Genomic DNA, 20,015 nt, shown 5'->3' with positions numbered 1-20,015 from the left:
TAACAGAAGTTTTTTATTTTCCATTTCGGTTATTGTTCAACTGTAGCCTAATAAAAGTGATCGAGTAAATGTTTAGGCAACAATAATAGTTACTTGGGAATTCCGGAATTTACGCGTTTTTCTTGCGCGGAGTCCGGAATTTACGTGCTTTTTTCTTACGTGGACTCCGGAATTTACGCGGATTTCGGAATTCCGCAGTTTTTTCATGCGAAATCTGGAACTAATGCGTTTTTTTACGCAAATTCCAGAATTTACGCGGTTGTTAAGGCCTAAACACAATGGATGCGTTTGCGCTGCGTTGACGCAAAGATGACTGGAACAAGACACCTGACTTCCAGTTTTTTTATACATTTTGCCCACGACACCTTTACAACGGTTAGTGCTGCCACCTGATGACTTAAATGCGCATAAAATTGGTTATTAGCAAAATCAATTTATCGTGCATAATCCGCCAGATGCAAATGAAAACTAGATGGCAGCTCCGTATGAGGATATTAAAAATTAGGTGGCCGCACCGAGCAAGGATATTGAAAATTAGATGGCGAGACCATACAAGGATATTGAAAACAAATGTTTCACCTTTCGCCACCTTCTGAGAAAATTAAGTAACAAATTTCTGTTTGTATGAATATATGCTATTAAAAATTGTATGCTCTTTATTCAGGTTTGATTTTGGCAAGTGTTAAGTAAAACAACAATGTTTTGATTGAATGTTTCAACATTCTGGTTTTTTGTTGTTTTCCTAACAAATTTGTTAATAAATAGTTTTACGTCGTTTTGTCGTGTAATTTTCACATACACCCTAATGATTCGTCGTTGTGGCAGTTCTATGTTTACATACGCCCTATACGATTCGACACTCGGACAAATTATTTTCACTTACGTCAAATCGGATACGTCAGTATTTATCAGCTCATTGCAGATACGTCGGTTTGATAATCATCCAAATTTGATGGAAAAACATTGAAAGTAAGTTGATTTTTTATGAACATTAAATAATTGGCAATATTACAACAAAAACATACCGAGCAGCAGCTTGAATCCATCGTAAACCATTTTACTTCACGTTTTAAGCTCGAATAAACCTCTCTACAGGAAAGATGCAATACACGTAAATGACAAACAATCACGACGTATCTGCTGAACGATATTTTTTTGTTTATTTTTGTTACATTCGTCGGTTTACTATGATCCTATCTACAGTGTGCGCGAAGTTAACTTGTTTTGACAGTGTGCCATACGCCATATCGAAATAACAGAATTGTCGACGTATTCAAACGTGTAACGTACGTTACAAACAAACCTTTCCACATTCGATAGAACTCACACTATCGTGCTAGGAATCTAAGTAAACCCAATAAAGAGACGGCCGGCACCGTCATTAGTTTTCTAACAGTCAAGTTGAACAGTGCTTTTTACTGCCAGCTCCGAATACCCATTTTTAGGACGTTGGCCTTTGGATCTCCTTGTTCCTGATTTGCCTTTGGATTGCGGTTGTCTCCCAATTGGAAGCTGAGTCCAGCTAGCGGTCACGGTTGTTTGTACGGATATTTCCTGTGTAAAGTTCTTAGGTGAGTGAGTTTATTCCTCAGGGATTCGTCCCTGAATCTACTTTGCCCTGTGCCCAATTAGGCATAAACCTTGCTCTATTTTACATGATAAAATAGAGCTAAGGATTTTAACTAGTATATAACAAGTGGTGACGAGGATAAAAGCGGCGAGGATAAAAAGTGACTTAATGATAAATTCTGTGCCGATATTCGGTTGGAATTTTGACGTTGGACTAACGTCTATATCGAAGTTAGGCACCTGAATTTGAAAATCGAGTAATTCAACCGGGGAAAACCAGAGAAAAGTGGTCAGGTTTTGAGCGCTTATATATCAGTCATTTCTTTTCAGAATTTCGAGGTTTTGGCATCAACCGATCAGAAATTCTTTTACGGTTGAATTTATGTAACAAAAATAACCTATTGTTCGAGATACACTATTGAAAAATTGATAAATCACATCGATTGTCTAAATCATACCGAGCAACCAATCACCACCTCTCTTCACAAGCACAGTCGACACTAACGGATACAACCGATCTGACTTTGTAAACAGTCTCGCAGCTTTCAACCAATAACGAGCTCGCTTTCGGTAGCTGCAACAGGTGTTTCAACACCGTTTTAAAATGCTTCTTTTATCATTACCACTGAACAGATTCTAAACACCAATGGCTTGATTGATAGGGGAAATATTGCGCAAGATTGTCATATAATAATTTAAATATGTTTTCGACACTAAACTAGTTAAAAGTTGTGTTAAAAGTCGTGCACATTCAACCAATCACAAGCTCGCTTCTTGTTTGCTCGCGGATGGATTTTTGTTTTGGGCTATATAATAGCCTGTGTCGTCTCATAGCAAGTGGAAGGCCTCATCAGTTAACAAGTGGAAGGCCACCAGGCCGGTCTTGTATAATCAGCAGCGGTGGCTGATTCCAGCGGTCAAACTGAGCTGCAGCAGAACCAGAGCGGTGGTATCAGGCAGCAGCGGCGGAGGTAGTGGGCAGCTGCATTTCTTCATTCAGTTCGGTTCTCCTTCGATCTGAGTTGCACCCCACCAGCGGTAATCCAATTCAGATATTGTTTGGTGAAAACTGCACGAAACTGCCAGAACTGCCAGAAACTGCACGAGCCAGCACCGCCACTAGGAAAGCTACCGCCATTTAGTGTGTGTGCAGTGTGCACATATAGCGTATGTGCATCTGTATTGCTACGACATTTGCGATGATAGGGATGGCGCTGTTGCGTGTGTATGGCTAGCTATAGCGTGTGTAAGACACTAGCATGTGTAGCATATTATGGCTATTGCGTGTATATCTTCAGCGTGTGTACGGATAGTTATAGCTTGTGTGTGGATAGCTGCTGCGTGTGTAATGATTAGTTATAGCGTATGTATGGATAGTAATAGCACATGGTTGGATAGCTTATGCGTGTGTATAGATAGTTGTATCGGATGTATGGAAAGGAATAGCGTGTGTATGGATAGCTTCGGCATGTGTGTATAAAAAACTATAGCTACAGCGTGTGTATGAATAGTTTTAACGCGTGTTTAGATAGTTATAGCATGTGTGTGAATAACTATAGCGGGTGTTTATCGAAGATTATTATTGTCATTGAAAATATTAAAATGTCTTAACGAACACAGTTGTGAATTTTATTTTACAGCAGCGTTTTAACTTCTTCAGCCAGTCTTAATTCATCGAGGAAAAATTACTACCTATGAATGATCAACACTTATTTACTAGAAATTTGATTTAGATCAAAACGGGTTCTTTTGAGTATCATAAATTATTGGTAAAAAGAGTTGCAAGTTTTCTCAATGAGCATTCATTAAATTTTCGTTTTTGTTTCTCGGTGCGCGGTTTTGATTTTGTTTCTCGCACACAGAGAAAGAAACAAACTTGTCGCTATCGTGAAAAATAACAAAACAATAAAAAATGCTCTAAATCACAACTGAAGAAGTTAAGATATTATCCTGTCACTCGCCCAAACCTTGATAACAACTACCGAAAAACGTGTGATTGAGCTCTTGCTATATTGAGTTATTGAACCAAACGTTTTTGTTTTTCAAATACATGAAGTTATATGCTGGGCTGGAACTAACCTAGCATGAGTTTTATCGATTAAATGTCAAACAATTTACAAATTTAAAATTTTCGTTTGAATCGTTCTGGGCTCCAATTTCAGATAGTTTCGTAAAGTTTGCTTTTTGCTTAGATAGGAAAATTTTACCAATTCGCTCAATTAAATGATTGTCTTGGTAGTGCAGCAAACAAAGGGTTGATTCGAATATGTATGAAATGACAGCGATTAAATAAAAGATATCCATTCTTTTAGTATATATTATTATTTATAACGTTTTAACGTCTCAGCATTCAGAAATGCACTGTTAGATAAAATTGCAGCAAATACTAGAGTTGCAATTCTCTCTATTATTTGTTTTAATGGAATATAAGAATACCGTAGTCCAACGTCATGCGGTCGTGTCTTGAATACCACCCTCCTACTTTTTTTTTTATTTAATGCACTCGCGATATAAATTACCGCACAGGGAAGAAATATTCGGTGGTTACATTTCAGTGCTATTACAGTGAAAGGAAAAGCTGGTGACGAATTCAGCAGCCTTAATTGCAGCGATTTATTCGTGCTGATTTCGAATAGCCATTACAAAAGGTGGTTCAACACGCGGTTGGACTAGTGATGGAGCCATTTTGTATTTCTTTCATCCTTTGTCTTGGAGAAAGTGAGGTCGATATAGGGTGAATTAATCTATTGCGTTTCAGCCAAGAACAAATTGATAAAAAAATTCTAATATTTTTTTTGTTTTTTTTTTATTTAGAACAAAAGAAAATAAACGGAAAAACAAGGATTGGAGAATATAATATACAAGACAACGCAAATACCGTTGGAAGCGGTAATTGGAAGGCTATTTCAAAAGCAAAAACCATAGTGAAAGAGGTAACAAAGAACGAAGCAATTAATTCAAAGTATAGAGCGGCAAAGGCTACCCAGATTTGAAAATTATTTAAAAAGCCTCGGACGATTCGTAATGGCTCAAATAGGCATGGCCTAAATTATCGAGCCCTATAGAAAGGGCACTTCTTTCGCGGACTGGATAGACCGTTTAGAATATTGTTTCTCTGCCAATGAGATTGCCGAGGAGCAAAAGAAAGCTCATTTTATAACGTTAAGTGGTCCGTATATTTATGCGGAACGTAAGTTATTATTTCTGGTTGGGAATTTGAGTACCATAACATATACTGAGATAGTGAGAAAGCTTAAATCGCGATTAGATAAAACTCCCTCGGGTCTGGTGCAGAGATTAAGGTTCAATAATAGGGTCCAACAACCTGACGAGTCTCTGGAGGACTATGTGTTGGCAGTCAAACTACAGGCAGAATTTTGCTCGTTTGGGACGTTCAAAGACCAAGCCATAAGAGATAGAATTATTAGTGGAATTAGGGATCTTCCCCTACAGGAAATAATTTTGAATAAAGATGAGGATCTAAGTGCGGATGCAACGGAAAAAATAATTCTGACCTGGGAAATGGCAAAGTCAAATGCCCAGTCGTTGGGAATCGTTGACAAGACAGGAGCGTTCGCACAGACTAACTCAATTTCAAATGGTTTAGATGGCCCCATGTTACAAAAGATCCTTAAAACTTACGAAACGGATAGAACAACGGTACGAAATGATTCACCAGGGTTTTCAAGAGGACCGGTTAGATCAAGGCTAGATTTCAGGCCCTACAATAGAGAAGAACAAAACAGAAGTAGGAGTTATACAAATATTAAGCCAGCTGAATGGCGAAAGGGACAAACTTTGAATAAGAAAAACCCAAACATAATATGTAATTTTTGCGGAGTAAGCGGTCATATTAGAAAAAAATGTTTTAAATTGAAGAATTCGGTGAAATTCGTGGATAGCTGGGAACAACCTGGACCCAGTCAAAGCAAAAACATAAAGGAAATTTTCAGCCAAATGAGGACACGATTCGGACAGCGACGATGATACTGACAAAGGTGATTTACATTGCATGCATGTTTCGTCTATTAATAAAATTAACGATCCTTGTATAATAAATGTTACAATAGCGGGGAAGAATATAATGATGGAGGTTGATTGTGGCTCCTCAGTAACGGTTATGAGTAAATACTCATACAATTTATATTTTAAGACACCTCTGAAAGCTTCAGAGAAGAAACTAGCTGTGGTAAATGGAGAACATTTAAAAATTGCTGGGGAAGCAAATGTTTCAGTAGTTTATAAAGGCAAGAAAGCGTGTTTAACTTTAGTAGTTTTGGATAGCAATCAAGATTTCATTCCGCTTTTTGGTCGAGATGCTTTGGATGTATTCTTCGGAAATTGGAGACTGTTTTTTACAGGTTCGCTTGGAATAAATAATATCAACGAGGAAAATAACAAAACAACAATGCAGGATATTAGGCAAAAGTTTCCTAATGTCTTCGTGAAAGATTTTTCGTCTCCAATTGTTGGGTTTGAGGCCGATTTGGTTCTCAAAGACGACTAGCCGATTTTTAAAAAGGCTTACAATGTCCCATATAGGTTGAGGGATAAAGTTCACACTTACTTGGAGAAATTAGAGAAAGAGCGAGTAATTACTGCAATAAAGACAAGCGAATGGGCGTCTCCAGTAGTGATTGTAATTAAGAAAAATGGCGATATTAGACTAGTCATCGATTGTAAAGTGTCCATTAATAAAGTTATAATCCCAAATACCTATCCTTTACCTGTAGCACAGGATTTATTTGCAGGACTGGCGGGTTGCAAGGTATATTGTGCACTTGACTTGGTGGGAGCTTATACACAGTTATCTCTCCCTGAAAAGTCAAGGAAATTTATGGTAATTAACACAGTTAAGGGATTATTCACATATAACCGTTTACCGCAGGGCGCATCTTCAAGTGCATCCATATTCCAACAGGTTATGGATCAGATTTTACAGGGCATTGAAAATGTATATTGTTACTTGGATGATGTGCTTATTGCAGGAAAAGATTTACAGGAATGTGTGGAAAAAGTGAATTTAGTGTTGACGAAATTGTCAACAGCCAATGTTAAAATAAATTGGGAAAAATGCAATTTTTTTGTGACGGAATTGCCCTTTTTTGGGCATGTTTTGAGCGAAAAGAGTTTAATGCCCTGCCCCAATAAGTTATCCACAATAAAAGAAGCAAAAATTCCTAACAATATTACTGAACTAAAATCATTTCTTGGTCTAATAAATTATTACAACAGATTTATACCCCATTTGTCTTCCAAGCTGTATTGTTTATATAATCTTTTAAAGAATGATACTAAGTTTGAGTGGGATAGAAATTGTAGCAAGGCGTTTGAAGAAAGCAAGCAAACATTGTTGAAGGCTGACTTTCCAGAGTTCTATGATCCAAATAAACCTATTGTAGTAGTATCCGACGCTTCGGGGTATGGACTTGGGGGAGTTATTGCTCACGTCATCGATGGGGTTGAAAAACCGATAAACTTCACCTCGTTTTCGTTGAATTCCGCCCAAAAGAACTATCCAATACTTCATTTGGAGGCATTAGCGTTGGTATCTGTGATAAAAAAATTTCACAAATTTCTCTATGGACAGAAATTCTAAGTATTTACGGATCATAAACCTCTGGTAGGAATTTTCGGCAAAGAAGGTAAAAATTCTATATACGTAACAAGGCTACAAAGATATATTCTGGAAATTTCCATACGTTCCAGGTTCAGCGGAAACCTTGAGCAGAAATCTGCGTTACCCATTTTTGCGGATGGTCGATATTTAATCTCAAAGTCATTTTGAGATTAAATATCGACCATCCGCAAAAATGGGTAACGCAGATTTCTGCTCAAGGTTTCCGCTGAACCAGGAAGTGCCAAAACAGTATGATTTCGTCAGGAGCATAAATTTCACAAAAAACACCAATAGACCATGCACAAATCAGTCAAATGACAAAAAACGATGATTTTCTTCAAAAAATTATTTTCTACATGAAAAATGGTTGGCCAGAAAGAATCGACAAACAATTTGTTGATGTTTTTTCAAATCAACAAGAATTAGAGATTGTTGACGACTGTTTGTTGAACCAGGACAGGGTTATAATACCACAAATAATGCTAAGCAGGATACTGAAACTTTTACATGCCAACCATGCAGGGATGGTCAAAATGAAACAACTAGCTCGACGAACAGTTTATTGGTTTGGTATCAATCCGGATATAGAGAATTTTGTTTCTAACTGCGATGTTTGTACTAGCATGGCTCTAGTACCTAAGCAAATAGTGGAATCTAAATGGATTCCCACTACGAAACCTTTCAGCAGAATTCATATTGATTTTTTCCATTTTGAACATCGTACCTTTTTGCTCATGGTCGACAGCTTCTCCAAATGGATCGAGATTGAATACATGAAAAATGGGATTGATGCAGAAAAAGTTCTCAAAAAGCTTGTAGCCTTTTTCGCCAGGTTTGGGTTACCAGATGTATTGGTTTCTGACGGTGGTCCACCTTTCAATTCTTATAGTTTTACGAAATTTTTAGAAAGACAAGAAATAAAAGTACTTAAAAGCCCGCCCTATAATCCATCAAGTAATGGACAGGCCGAAAGATTAGTTAGAACGGTGAAAGAGGTTTGGAAAAAGTTCCTTATGGAACCTGAAACAAAAGGGTTAGATTGGGAGGGCCAGATAAATTTATTTTTATTTACATATAGAAATACTAGTTCTACAAAAGATGGGAACTTTCCATCTGAAAGAATTTTTAATTACAAAACAAAAAATCTAATTGACTTACTCAACCCAAAAAATCATTATAAAAGACAAATGTCATCACAATCCCTCCTGCATGATGAAAAGCCACTGGGGCATACAAGTAAAGAAAAGAAGCCTACTAATGTAGGTATTGAGCATACTAACGTCAAATATAACAATCTGATGGAGGGTGACGTGGTTTGGTACAAGAACCATAACCCTCATAGTCACATGCGTTGGCTCAAAGCTAATTTTTTGAAACGCTTTTCCAACAATATTTTTCAGATCATGACTGGAAACGTGCCAATTATGACACACAGAGGGCAAATTAGGGTGCCAGAAAGAAAGCTAGAGGGCCAAAATTGCTGATACAAAGACGACAATTCGAAGGAGCGAATAATACGACAGGACATACAAGAGATGAAGAGGAGGAAGAATTCAGGGGTTTCCCTGACCGCGATTTACCTAGGAAAAGTCAGAAAAGAAAACTACCAATGCAATCATTGGATATCACACCTAGGCGTTCGAAGAGATTATGTAAAGCTAAAGTCGAAAAAGATTTCGTTCATAATTAATTAGTTACAAACGTCAAATGACGAATCCAATCATGTAATGAAAAGAAATTTACATAGTAAGATAAAACACAAAAAAAGGGAAAAGTGCTGTGGCATACGCCATATCGAAATAACAGAATTGTCGACATATTCAAACGTGTAACGTATGTTACAAACAAACCTTTCCACATTCGATAGAACTCACACTATCGTGCTAGGAATCTAAGTAAACCCAATAAAGAGACGGCCAGCACCGTCATTAGTTTTCTAACAGTCAAGTTGAACAGTGCTTTTTACTGCCAGCTCCGAATACCCATTTTTAGGACGTTGGCCTTTGGATCTCCTCGTTCCTGATTTGCCTTTGGATTGCGGTTGTCTTCCAATTGGAAGCTGAGTCCAGCTAGCGGTCACGGTTGTTTGTACGGATATTTCCTGTGTAAAGTTCTTAGGTGAGTGAGTTTATTCCTCAGGGATTTGTCCCTAAATCTACTTTGCCCTGTGCCCAATTAGGCATAAACCTTGCTCTATTTTACATGATAAAATAGAGCTAAGGATTTTAACTATAGTTAAAATCCTTAGCTCTATGTATACTATAGTATATATGTATACTATAGTATGTAACAGACAGATAAGTCAGTTTACCAAGAATAGGGTGTAACGAACAAATGCGAACACTGAGAAAAGATGACATAGGACGTTGGCGTTATTTTGAATTTTAAAGTATAATATATGTTGGTACAAACGATTAATTCATACCAAGTGAATTAAAATTTGCTACACCATGAGAACATTGACTCAATTTGTTTACTTTTGCGACATACGTCTAATTGAAAACTCAAGCTAGATTTACTCTGCGGTGAAGACATCCTTGTTTGTGAAGACAAATGGAAGACATTGAAAAATATGTGAAGACATTAGAAAATATGTGATTATGACCAGCATTTTGCAGAGGATTTTTTGTGCTCGGACAATTTTCGGTTTGCCGGTAATATTTTTTGGAAGACATTTGAAGATATCTGAAAAAAAAAATAACCTGGCATCCCTGTTCATCACTAATTGTTATCTAAGGAGAGACAACTGGGTATAGATTTGCATCCACTTTAGGAACCACTCGCTGATTGGCTGAAATTGAAAACCCCGAGTGCGTTAAAATTTATCATCAGGCTTGCTGGCAGTGTTGCTGAGCAACATTGTTCGTTGTTTTGATTTATGTTTTTCAATGATGTCACCTGTTACAATCTAAAATAATGTTAACTGAACATTAAAAAAAGTACAAAGCGTACAAATACGACCGTAGTAAGAGATCCGACTTGGATCATCACTAATATCAATTACCAAAAGATCCAAAAGTGCGCAAGGAGTAATTACGGTTTTGCGTGAAGCATAAGAACAGCATACTGCTGCTCAATGTCGGGAGTAAATAGTGTAGTGTGAGCTTATTTCTACTTTTGAATCCGTTCTGGATTAAGTTTGGAACATACCTGTTGAGGCATATTGCTTGTGCGGAGAGTAAAATTCAGATGGGTCATTGAATGAATCATAATCATTGATGGACGACACGATCGATTTCAAGTATATTAAAGATGCAGATTCTCCGGTAACCCTCAGACGGTAGAACTATCGCCTACAGGAGGAATTGTGCAAAATGGTGATAAAAAGCATTAAAATATCCATGTATTTTCCGAGTGAATGGCATCACTTACGAAAAATACAACAGGGATCATCGAGGTGGATGAGGAAGAATAGTAAGAAGCCAGATGTCGCTCCTTACACTCAAAGAAATCGACACGATATTATAAAGTGTTTTGCACTAGATTTCGCCCTACTGGTCAAAACATATAGAATTCATATGCAAAACACTTTAGATTTATTTATCGTGCAACACCTCATTTTCAAAAGAAAAACACTTTCAATTCTCGTGTTGTGACATATGAACATAAAGTGTTTGGATTTTGAATCTTAAATGAATGTTTACCGAGCTTCGAATGATTTTTATTCGATTTTAAAATAAAAACAGTTTTACATGGAAATGATTGCATATAATGTAATCTTTGTTTTATTTATAAATTTTAAAATTAAATTTTTACTATAACAATTCATCATCAAATATAAACTTTAGTTCTCTGTTGAAGAATCCTGTAAAGCAAACAAAGAATTTAATAAATTTAATTTAATTAACTGATGTTTTGGTAAACAAATACTTGCCTCTAGCGTAAAGATGCTATTTTCAGAATATCTGTGATTTTGTGCTGAAAGAACGAAATAAAATTAGAACTCGATTCTTTTACGTGACGTAAATCACTTACCTTGCAAGAACTTACAGATGTAGCCCGGAAAATCGTCGAACTTTTAGGCCGTATGACACTCACTGACTTTCCATCTGTCGCCATACTTCTACTTTTCAGCACAAACGGCACTTCATTTGACATATAAAAACAAAACAAATCAACTGAAAGCGTTTCGCACATGATAATCACTGTGATGAAACAGTGGGACAGATTCAAGTGCAATTACCTTGAAAGGGATGTTGGAATCATACGTAAATGAAGTGCGGCTCATGGATGTAAGTTAATGTGTGCGACAACTTGAAACGAAAGTGAAAAATGATTGAATTCGATAAAAAAAATTCTTCTTACAACAAGGCGGAGTCATTTTCATATCCAATTGATGAAACACTTGGATGGAGCGTGCGTAGTTTTTTCAGTGTAGATTGTTATCGCTGGTAATCTGAAAAATGATTGAAGATGGCGTTTTTTGGTTGTTTAATTTCTAAAAATAATGTCAGATGGCGTGGTTAGGCATAAAGATATCGAAGAGCGCTACCTTTTGAGTTTTTTTACCATTGCAAAAAAAAAATTGCTCCAGCTAAATAATGAGTGTTACGTAACGTTACATAGTTAACATTTGTTGTGTATGTGAACTGCTGAATCCCAACTGCATATACATTGCTGCACTAATACAATTGTCTGCTTTTGTAAACTTGCATAAATGTTTAAACTAAACGAATCTTATTAGAAGCCGCATTATACATCAGGCTGAGCGATTATTACCTAGATGTGTGATTTTGTCATCGTTTTGTTTTTTCTGTAATAATTCATTGTAACGAAGCTAATGTAAAGCCATCAAACTGATACTATGTAAAAAAATTGAGTTTAACTTAGCCGCAGTTATTCGAAACAAATTGTTTACAAACACTTTTTGTTTTTAAGCAACAAGAAACAACCACATATGTGTATGTGTTAGTGTCCACTCTTGTGATGATTGACAATAATTTTATAAATTGTATGTTATTTTTGTTTTGTGGTAGAAGGCAATCCAGCATTATATAGGTGAAAGGAGGGTCGGTTCTGCTTGGTCGCGATTCAGAGTATTCTACAGTCAGTTTCGTTTCCTACTTTGTTTATGATGGCCGACGAAACGGAAGAGGTGCGTTTATTGCTCTCCCGTCACCGTTTAGCCATCGTTCGTGAGCTGCTCCAGACAAACCTGGTTAATATTTTAGTTGAGCACAATGTAATCAATGTAGAAGAAGAAGAATTAGTTAGTGGTGAAAGCGAATTGGAGAAAAGATGCGACCATCTCATCCAAATAATCTCTAAAGATGGCTTCGAGAAGTTCAAGCGGTTTTGCTATGCAACCGAATCTGAGTGCTGCCAGCTGATTTCGGATCTGATCAACGACAAACTATCGCAGGGTGTGGAAGTGGAAGGTGAGGTTTTGATGTTAAGCAGACAGACAATATTGTTCAAAATGGAATCGATTAATTGGAAATTTAAATTTACTACTCGAACGCTAGTCAAAACCTATTAACAGATTAATGATCTTTCCGGGTATAACTTATGTGTGTGCAACATATACTTTTTATAAACAATTTTGTGTGTTCAAGAAGTTTTGGTATCGTGTTAAGAGATTCTTTAAAGAAATGATTTGGTGTAGCCTTTAAATAGTACCTGCACAGCAGAATTTATTATATTTTCATTATAGAGAAATTGACTTGTGCGAATTGACAATTAGCATATTAATTAACTCGAGGCTCTGGATGAGTAAATTCGTTTCATTTGACAGCACTCCGAGTCAAACTGGATTAACCAGTTTAATTAACAAAATTGCTATGAATTCATAGAGCCGTTACAATTCAATGGGTGCGTTGCAAGAAAAAAGTTTTTGGTACCTCATTCGTCAATTGTACATAATCGGTAGTCTGTGACTGATTGCTTACTGTTTGATGTTGACATTGTGATATCAACTGATTTGTTATACAGCTTAACTCTGCGGTGCGCGACGGTTTGTGGAATCATTTATTTATTGATAATTGGCATGCATGCACAGTATATCTTTAGACATTCTCTAACACTGTAAAACCAAGAAATGAAAAAATAGGTTATCGGCTTTTTTGTCGTCAGGAGGTAAATAACGTCCTAGAGCTTTAATTTCTAGCAAGATGGTTCTTCATATATTTTCCCATAGTTAACTGTAAACTGTCGGCTACAAGTTATCAAGCATAAATTACTCTCACGCTCTTTTGGAATATAATTCCAAAAATATTATATAATTGGAATATAGACTCTTAAATTTGGGATTGGGATCAGATATTCGAATCTTAAATACAATAATTCAACATCCAAACAATTTGAATTAGTTTGGGCATACTGATTTTTTCTTTGTTTCTTTTTATAGAATCCTTTGAAGTCACTTCCACGCTGACTAACGATGTCCTCTCTCAAAAGGATGACAGGTAAACTCGAAATAATAATAATTTTTTTTTTTTATATTGACAGTCAAAGTTCAGAAGCTACGCAGATATTGGAACTCTATACACCACTGTGTTCAATAGATTTGGATTTAATTTTAAAATTCCATAATAATATGTAAACACCTATTTATTTTTTTAAGCAACTACTTTTCATAGTAAACATCTACTTCATACGATTTCGAATAACCCCTTCCTTAGTTAGCTTCACCAACTTCAAACGCTTTTCGAAGCTGTCGCAGGTGGCTCACACGTATTGAATGGGTATTTCATCCCAGATTTTCTGGATAATCACCTTAAACTGTTCCAAGTTGGACACTTAGTCTATTATCAGAAAAAAAACACGAGACGAGCGTGCCATGAAAGTGTCATTTTCGCTCTAACGAGCTTTATTTTCTGAATGATCTCGGAAACCCCGTGAACTTAACGCTTTTTGCAGGCCTGACATTGAAGGGCAGTCGCTAAAATATTCTGGTCCAATTGAAATATGACACAATCTCCGCGAAATTACACTAACAAACCAATTTTAGAAATCCACTTCCCAATGCCTAATGTAAATATTTTCCTTAGGCTTCCTTCTTAGGTATTTGATCCTTTCAAAAACGTAATAATCAAATTTCTATTGTATAACTATGAAAAATTGCACAGTTTAAGTAAAATCAACAGAAGTTTAGCGCTTTTTGACCCTTCTTTTTTTATTATTCTAGCTAATAAGAAGTGCATCATAAAAATGTTTTATGTTTATGTATTATTATATTTTACCTGAGCGGGTTTCAGGTGAACTTTCAAATATGTTAATTTTTAGCTTAATGAAAATAAAGATATTATAGCGTTGCAACATCACGAAAAAATTTGATCAGAAATCAAAAATTAGATAGATGAGATAGAGTGACCTTTTTTGACAGTTTCAATATCATTCATTGTTTACAAGCCATCCAATAATTACGTGCGCATTTGGTTTGAGAGAAAAATTATTACATGAGGCGGCAATGAGTTGTATAAAAAAAAATGACTTTCGAATATCGCTTAGAAGTAGTGCGTCTTCTCGAAAAAGCTCCATGCAAAATTTCAATTTAATCGGACTTTGGGATCACGTACGGCCATAGTTTCACGAAAAATATCGATAAAAAGGCACAAATAGTTCATGAAATTGTCGATATGAAAAATTCGTTTTCGATGCCAAATATCTTAGAGATACATGAAACATCGAGCACTGGTGTTATCTCGAAAAAAACAAATCTCGTAAGTTATCGTCACCCGCAAACATTTTAAGCTGTTAATAGATGACCTTTCACCTTCAAATTTTTTAGTTAGTTGAAACAGTTAGGTAACTGTGATTTTCCTTCAAAATCGAAAATTTTTGGGGGTTTAGCGTAACGTAATTTTAGGGGTGAGAGTCATATTGAACGTTACTTATCGTTACATAGGGGGGTAGAAGGCGTCTAAAATCTGGATTTTTAGCGTTGCGTAATTTGTATACGATGCCTTTTACGATTACTTGGCTTATGGACTGAGTACCCATAAAGTAGAACCAGTAGAATATAGAACCAGTTTTTGAACTGTTTCTTATGAAAATATAAGGGAATACACGATAATGGATATCAACTGATTCATGTTTTCGTGAAGTTGCAACGGAGCTGATTCATATTTTCGTGACTTACAATAAGCGTCTGGGTCTGATACTTAAAGGAATTAGCACAGTTAGCGGTGAGACCTAGCCTTTCTCATTCAAACTTTATTATTTGTTGAAACAGGTATTTAAAAACATTTCAATTTTTAGAAAAAAAATTACATCTTGATGATTTCTGTTGAATTTCCGGAAACCGGATGATACCCAGAGGTCGAAAATCAATCTCAGGCGCTCTCAGTTACTGGAAAACAGCTTGAAAAGAACTATATTACGCAAATGAGGCTGGGCCGGAATCAATTTCAGATTTTATTTTGAATTTAAAATTGCGACTTCCGGTTTTTCGAAAACATTCTAAAATTACCAAATATAATCCAATAAAGGTATTTCCACTCTATGCGTTTTAAGAATATTGATTTTGTATTTGAAATAATAACTGAATATAATATGAGATATAATATTTATTTATTTATTTGATTTAATTTAACTGACCAAAGTCTTATTAAATATTGGGCGGTCTAAATTATAAAAGCAAGGTATTATTTAATCTTCGTTTAAACATTAATGATGGTTCTCCAAACTCGAATAAATTTTCCACAACAGAGAAGGTGCGAATGCAGGCAGTCAAAGGTTCATTGCACCCAAACGTAGTACGATGGAAGTTTCGTTGCAGTAATCCAGTAGAGCGAAGAGTTCGTTGTGAAGCCCGAAAGTTCAATAAAGACAGCGATCTTGAAGAGTCGATTTCGTTGTTAATTATCTTGGCGATAAATAAAGCCTGATGTATTTTTTTTCGTCGTTCTAAAGTTTCTAGGCCGAGTAGACGACAGCGATCGGGATATGGCGGAAGATTTAACGGATCCCGCCAAGGTAGATCTCATAGCGCAAACCGTAGAAATCTTTTCTGCACACGTTCGAGGCGTAAATTCCACACTAGCTGATGAGGGCACCAAATTATAGGAGCATTTTCGATCAGAGGCCGTACTAACGAGCAATAAAGTGTTTTAAGGCAGTGAGATTCTTGCAATCTCGAGCAATTTTTGTGATGAATCTAAGTTGACGTGCAGCTTTCGAGATAACAGCTGAGCGATGCGGATTGAAGGTAAGCTTAGTATCAAGTAGGACACCAAGGTCATTGACTTAGTCTACTCTCTTAAGGACATGCCCATCGATTCGGTAACTGAAAACTATTGGACTGCTTTTTCGGTGAAAGGTCATAACTTGACATTTCGAAACACTATGAACAAGCCTATTTCGTCGACACCAATCAACAAACGTATCCAACAGTGCTTGTAAACGATTGCAGTCATCAACAGTTTCCACTACTAAGTATAATTTTAAATCATCAGCATACACTAATTTGCAGCCGGCTCCAAGTAGCAAGACGATGTCGTTGAAGAATAAAATGAACAAAAGAGGTCCCAAATTGCTGCCCTGAGGAACACCGGAAACATTGGTGAACTGTGACGAAAAACTGGAGTCAATCTGCACACGAAGGGTTCTATTGCACAAATAAGAACTGAGCCATTCCGTTAGTCTTCGAGAAGCTCCAAGCCGTTCAAGTTTTCGCAAAAGTATCTTGTGGTCAATACGATCAAATGCTGCTTTCAAATCAGTGTATATAACATCAACTAGCGCCTTTTGCTCCATGTGAGAGATGCAGGTTGACGTGAATTCCAGCAGATTTGTACAAACGGATCGGCCGGGCATAAAACTATGTTGATCCGGGGAAATATAGCACTTTGTCCGTTCAAGAATAAAGTTGCTTACAATTATCTCAAATAGCTTCGATGCAGCAGAAAGGCTCGTAATTCCACGATAACTCCTTACGTTCTTAAGGTCTCCATTTTTGAAAACAGGAAACATATACGACTGCTTCCATATCGCCGGAAATTTAGCTTGCTCAAACGATCTATTAAAAATTCGGCACAGGGGTTCCACAAGATTCGCACTTAACCACTGGCGCACAGTTTCGCAGAAAAACGCTGCCATATTGTCGACATCATCGTGATCTGTCAGCACGGTTTAATGCCATCGATCTATTCGCAGAACTGTTTTGCCTTTAACTGTTATCTGCAGTTGCCATCGAGATAGTTAAAGGCGGGTGATGAAGATCAACGGGAAGTAGCGGGGTAACAGATGTGTAATGTTTAACGTAGTATTTGTGAAGTGAGTTGTGTTAAAGAGATAGTGAAATGATAGAAATAACTCTAAATTTCAAATGCTCTAATACAGTTTGTTCAAAGCAGTTGGTTTCAAACAGTCTTTTGGTTACGTTTCTCTCCATAATTTTCGAATCAGATAAAAAATTATATGAAAAATTGTAGATTATATATATGTATATTTGTTTTCAATCAACGTTTATTTGACACGGCACAATACAAGTTGATGTTTTACGGAGCCAATTATATCTAGAATTTTACTTCATAAAGTATCTTAAAAACTAAAGACAAATTTTTTATCCTCGGTGCCGACTACGAGTTGAAATTAAATCTAAGATTAAAACTAAAACGCGTCTTAAAATTGATGGTTTGTTGTTGTGGCGTCATGATGTTCTTCAAACAGCCAAAAACAATGAGCAGCTTATTTGTTATGTTCTGTTAAACCAAGACACGAACGGGAAAATGGACTTCCTCGGGATCGGGGGTCCAAACGTGTACTTGCGGTTAAGTTGGATGTAGGCGGAAAGGAGTAGGACTAGACTGGTGCATGGTAGATTTCAGGAAAATGTATATGGAGGACATGTAGGAAAGGTCAAGGCTCGCCAAGACATCACGAACAGGAACAGCCGGCTGTCTACCCTCGGCCTGCAGGGAAGCTATTAATGTAGACCTGGCGCCACGGTGTTCAGTGCAAGACCAAACCACATGCTCTATGTCGTGATAACCTTCACCACAGGCGCGTCAAATCCATAGTGATTGGACATGAGCCGAGACATCATGCAAATGAAGTCTCGACCTACATCCAGTCCCTTGAACCACGGGTTCGTCGATACCTTGGGGATAATGGAATGTAACCACCTTCCCAGTTCCCCCTTGGTCCAAGAATTTTGCCAACTGATGATCGTATTCTGACGTACAATTGCGAAAAATTCATTAAAGGCAATTGGTCTTTCATAAATTTCACCGTTTGCTGCGCCCACCTTAGCCAAAGATTCCGCTTTCTCATTGCCCGGTATCGAGCAGTGAGAACGGACCCACGCTAAGGTAATCTGAAACGATTTTTCGGATAAAGCACTCAGATGTTCCCGTATTTTCCCCAGGCAATACGGAGAGTGCTTAACATCTTTCATCAATGGAACTGAGACTGTCCGTAAAGATGAAAGAGTGGTCCGTGGGCATTTTTTCGATAATCCCAAGGGTGTACTGAATTGCAGCTAATTCTGCGACGTGAACAGAAGCAGGATTATCGAGCTTATGGGAGACGGTTAAATTGTTATTGAAAATACCGAAGCCAGTGGACCCATCGAGAAGTAATCCGTCAGTGTGAAACATATTGTCGCAGTTGATGTTTCGATGTATATTGGAAAAAATTTTGGGGATCTGCTGCACACGTAAATGATCCGGGATTCCACGAGTTTCTTTTATCATGGATGTATCGAAAAACACAGTAGAATCAGAAGTATTTGATAAGTTGACACGATTTGAAATATTCGAAAAAGGGTTTATATTTTGTGACATGTGATTGAAATACAATGTCATAAAACGGGTTCGAGAATTAAGTTCGATTAACCTTTCAAAATTTTCAATCACAGGACGGTTCAAGACCTCACATTTGATTAGAATACGAGAAGACAGACTTCAGAAACGGTTTTTCAATGGTAGAACTCCAGCTAAGACCTCCAAACTCATCGTATGGGTCGATTGCATGCAACCTAAGGCGATACGCAAACAACGATATTGTATTCGCTCCAGTTTGATCAAATGTGTGTTTGCTGCGGAGCGGAAGCAGAAACACCCGTACTCAATTACAGATAATATCGTTGTTTGGTAAAGCCTTATAAGGTCTCCCGGGTGTGCTCCCCACCATGATCCGGTTGTTGTACGAAGAAAATTCACTCTTTGTTGGCATTTATTCATTAGATACCTAATGTGACAACCCCAGGTGCCTTTAGAGTCGAACCAGACACCAAGATACTTGTGTACCAAAACCTGAGAAATCGTTTTACCCATTAATTGTGGTTGGAGCTGAGCAGGATCATGCTTCCTAGAAAAAAATACCATCTCAGTCTTCTCCGTAGAGAATTCGATACCTAGCTGTAAAGCCCAAGCAGACAAATTGTCCAAGGTATCTTGCAATGGTCCTTGCAGATCGGCAGCTTTGGCTCCTGTAACAGAGACCACGCTGTCGTCTGCAAGTTGTCTTATCGTGCATAAATTTGCCAGACATTCGACGATGTCATTTACATAAAAATTGTAAAGAAGAGGGCTTAAACACGAGCCCTGTGGAAGACCCATGTAGCTAATTCGAAAAGTTGCCAAATCGCCATGCGTAAAATGCATGTGCTTTTCGGACAACAAATTGTGCAAACAATTGTTTAAAATTGGAGAAAATCCTTGTCAGTGAAGTTGACCCGAAAGAATGTCAATTGAAACGGAATCAAAAGCCCCCTTAATGTCCAAGAACGCAGACGCCATTTGTTCTTTGCGAGCATACGCCAGCTGAATATCTGTAGAAAGCAACGCAAGACAATCATTCGTCCCTTTGGCACGGCGGAAGCCAAACTGAGTATCTGATAGCAGACCATTTGATTCGACTCAGTGGTCTAAGCGACGGAGTA

The 20,015-nt window shown here is 37.2% G+C and overlaps 1 protein-coding gene across 10 annotated transcripts in view; it reads left to right on the top strand.

Annotated features, from left to right (window-relative positions):
• The first annotated feature begins 11,896 nt into the window (after positions 1–11,896).
• The window catches only part of LOC129733325 (tight junction protein ZO-1), a 78,537-nt gene continuing 70,418 nt past the window's right edge, over positions 11,897–20,015 (top strand). For 3 of the 10 annotated variants that reach the window (XR_008729457.1, XM_055695121.1, XM_055695122.1), the window contains exons 1-2: positions 11,911–12,567; positions 13,536–13,593. Coding sequence is in view for 9 of the 10 variants with exons in the window: in XM_055695121.1 (XP_055551096.1) it covers positions 12,261–12,567; positions 13,536–13,593 (365 nt within the window). In the remaining variant the exon portion in view is untranslated. Of the gene's footprint in view, positions 12,568–13,535; positions 13,594–20,015 lie in introns of all 10 variants that reach the window. The other 7 variants (XM_055695116.1, XM_055695115.1, XM_055695112.1 and 4 more) reach the window with 6 other exon arrangements.

Source organism: Wyeomyia smithii, chromosome 3 (genome assembly GCF_029784165.1).
Source record: "Wyeomyia smithii strain HCP4-BCI-WySm-NY-G18 chromosome 3, ASM2978416v1, whole genome shotgun sequence".
Lineage (NCBI taxonomy): Eukaryota > Metazoa > Arthropoda > Insecta > Diptera > Culicidae > Wyeomyia > Wyeomyia smithii.
This window is presented reverse-complemented; position numbering and strand designations above follow the sequence as displayed.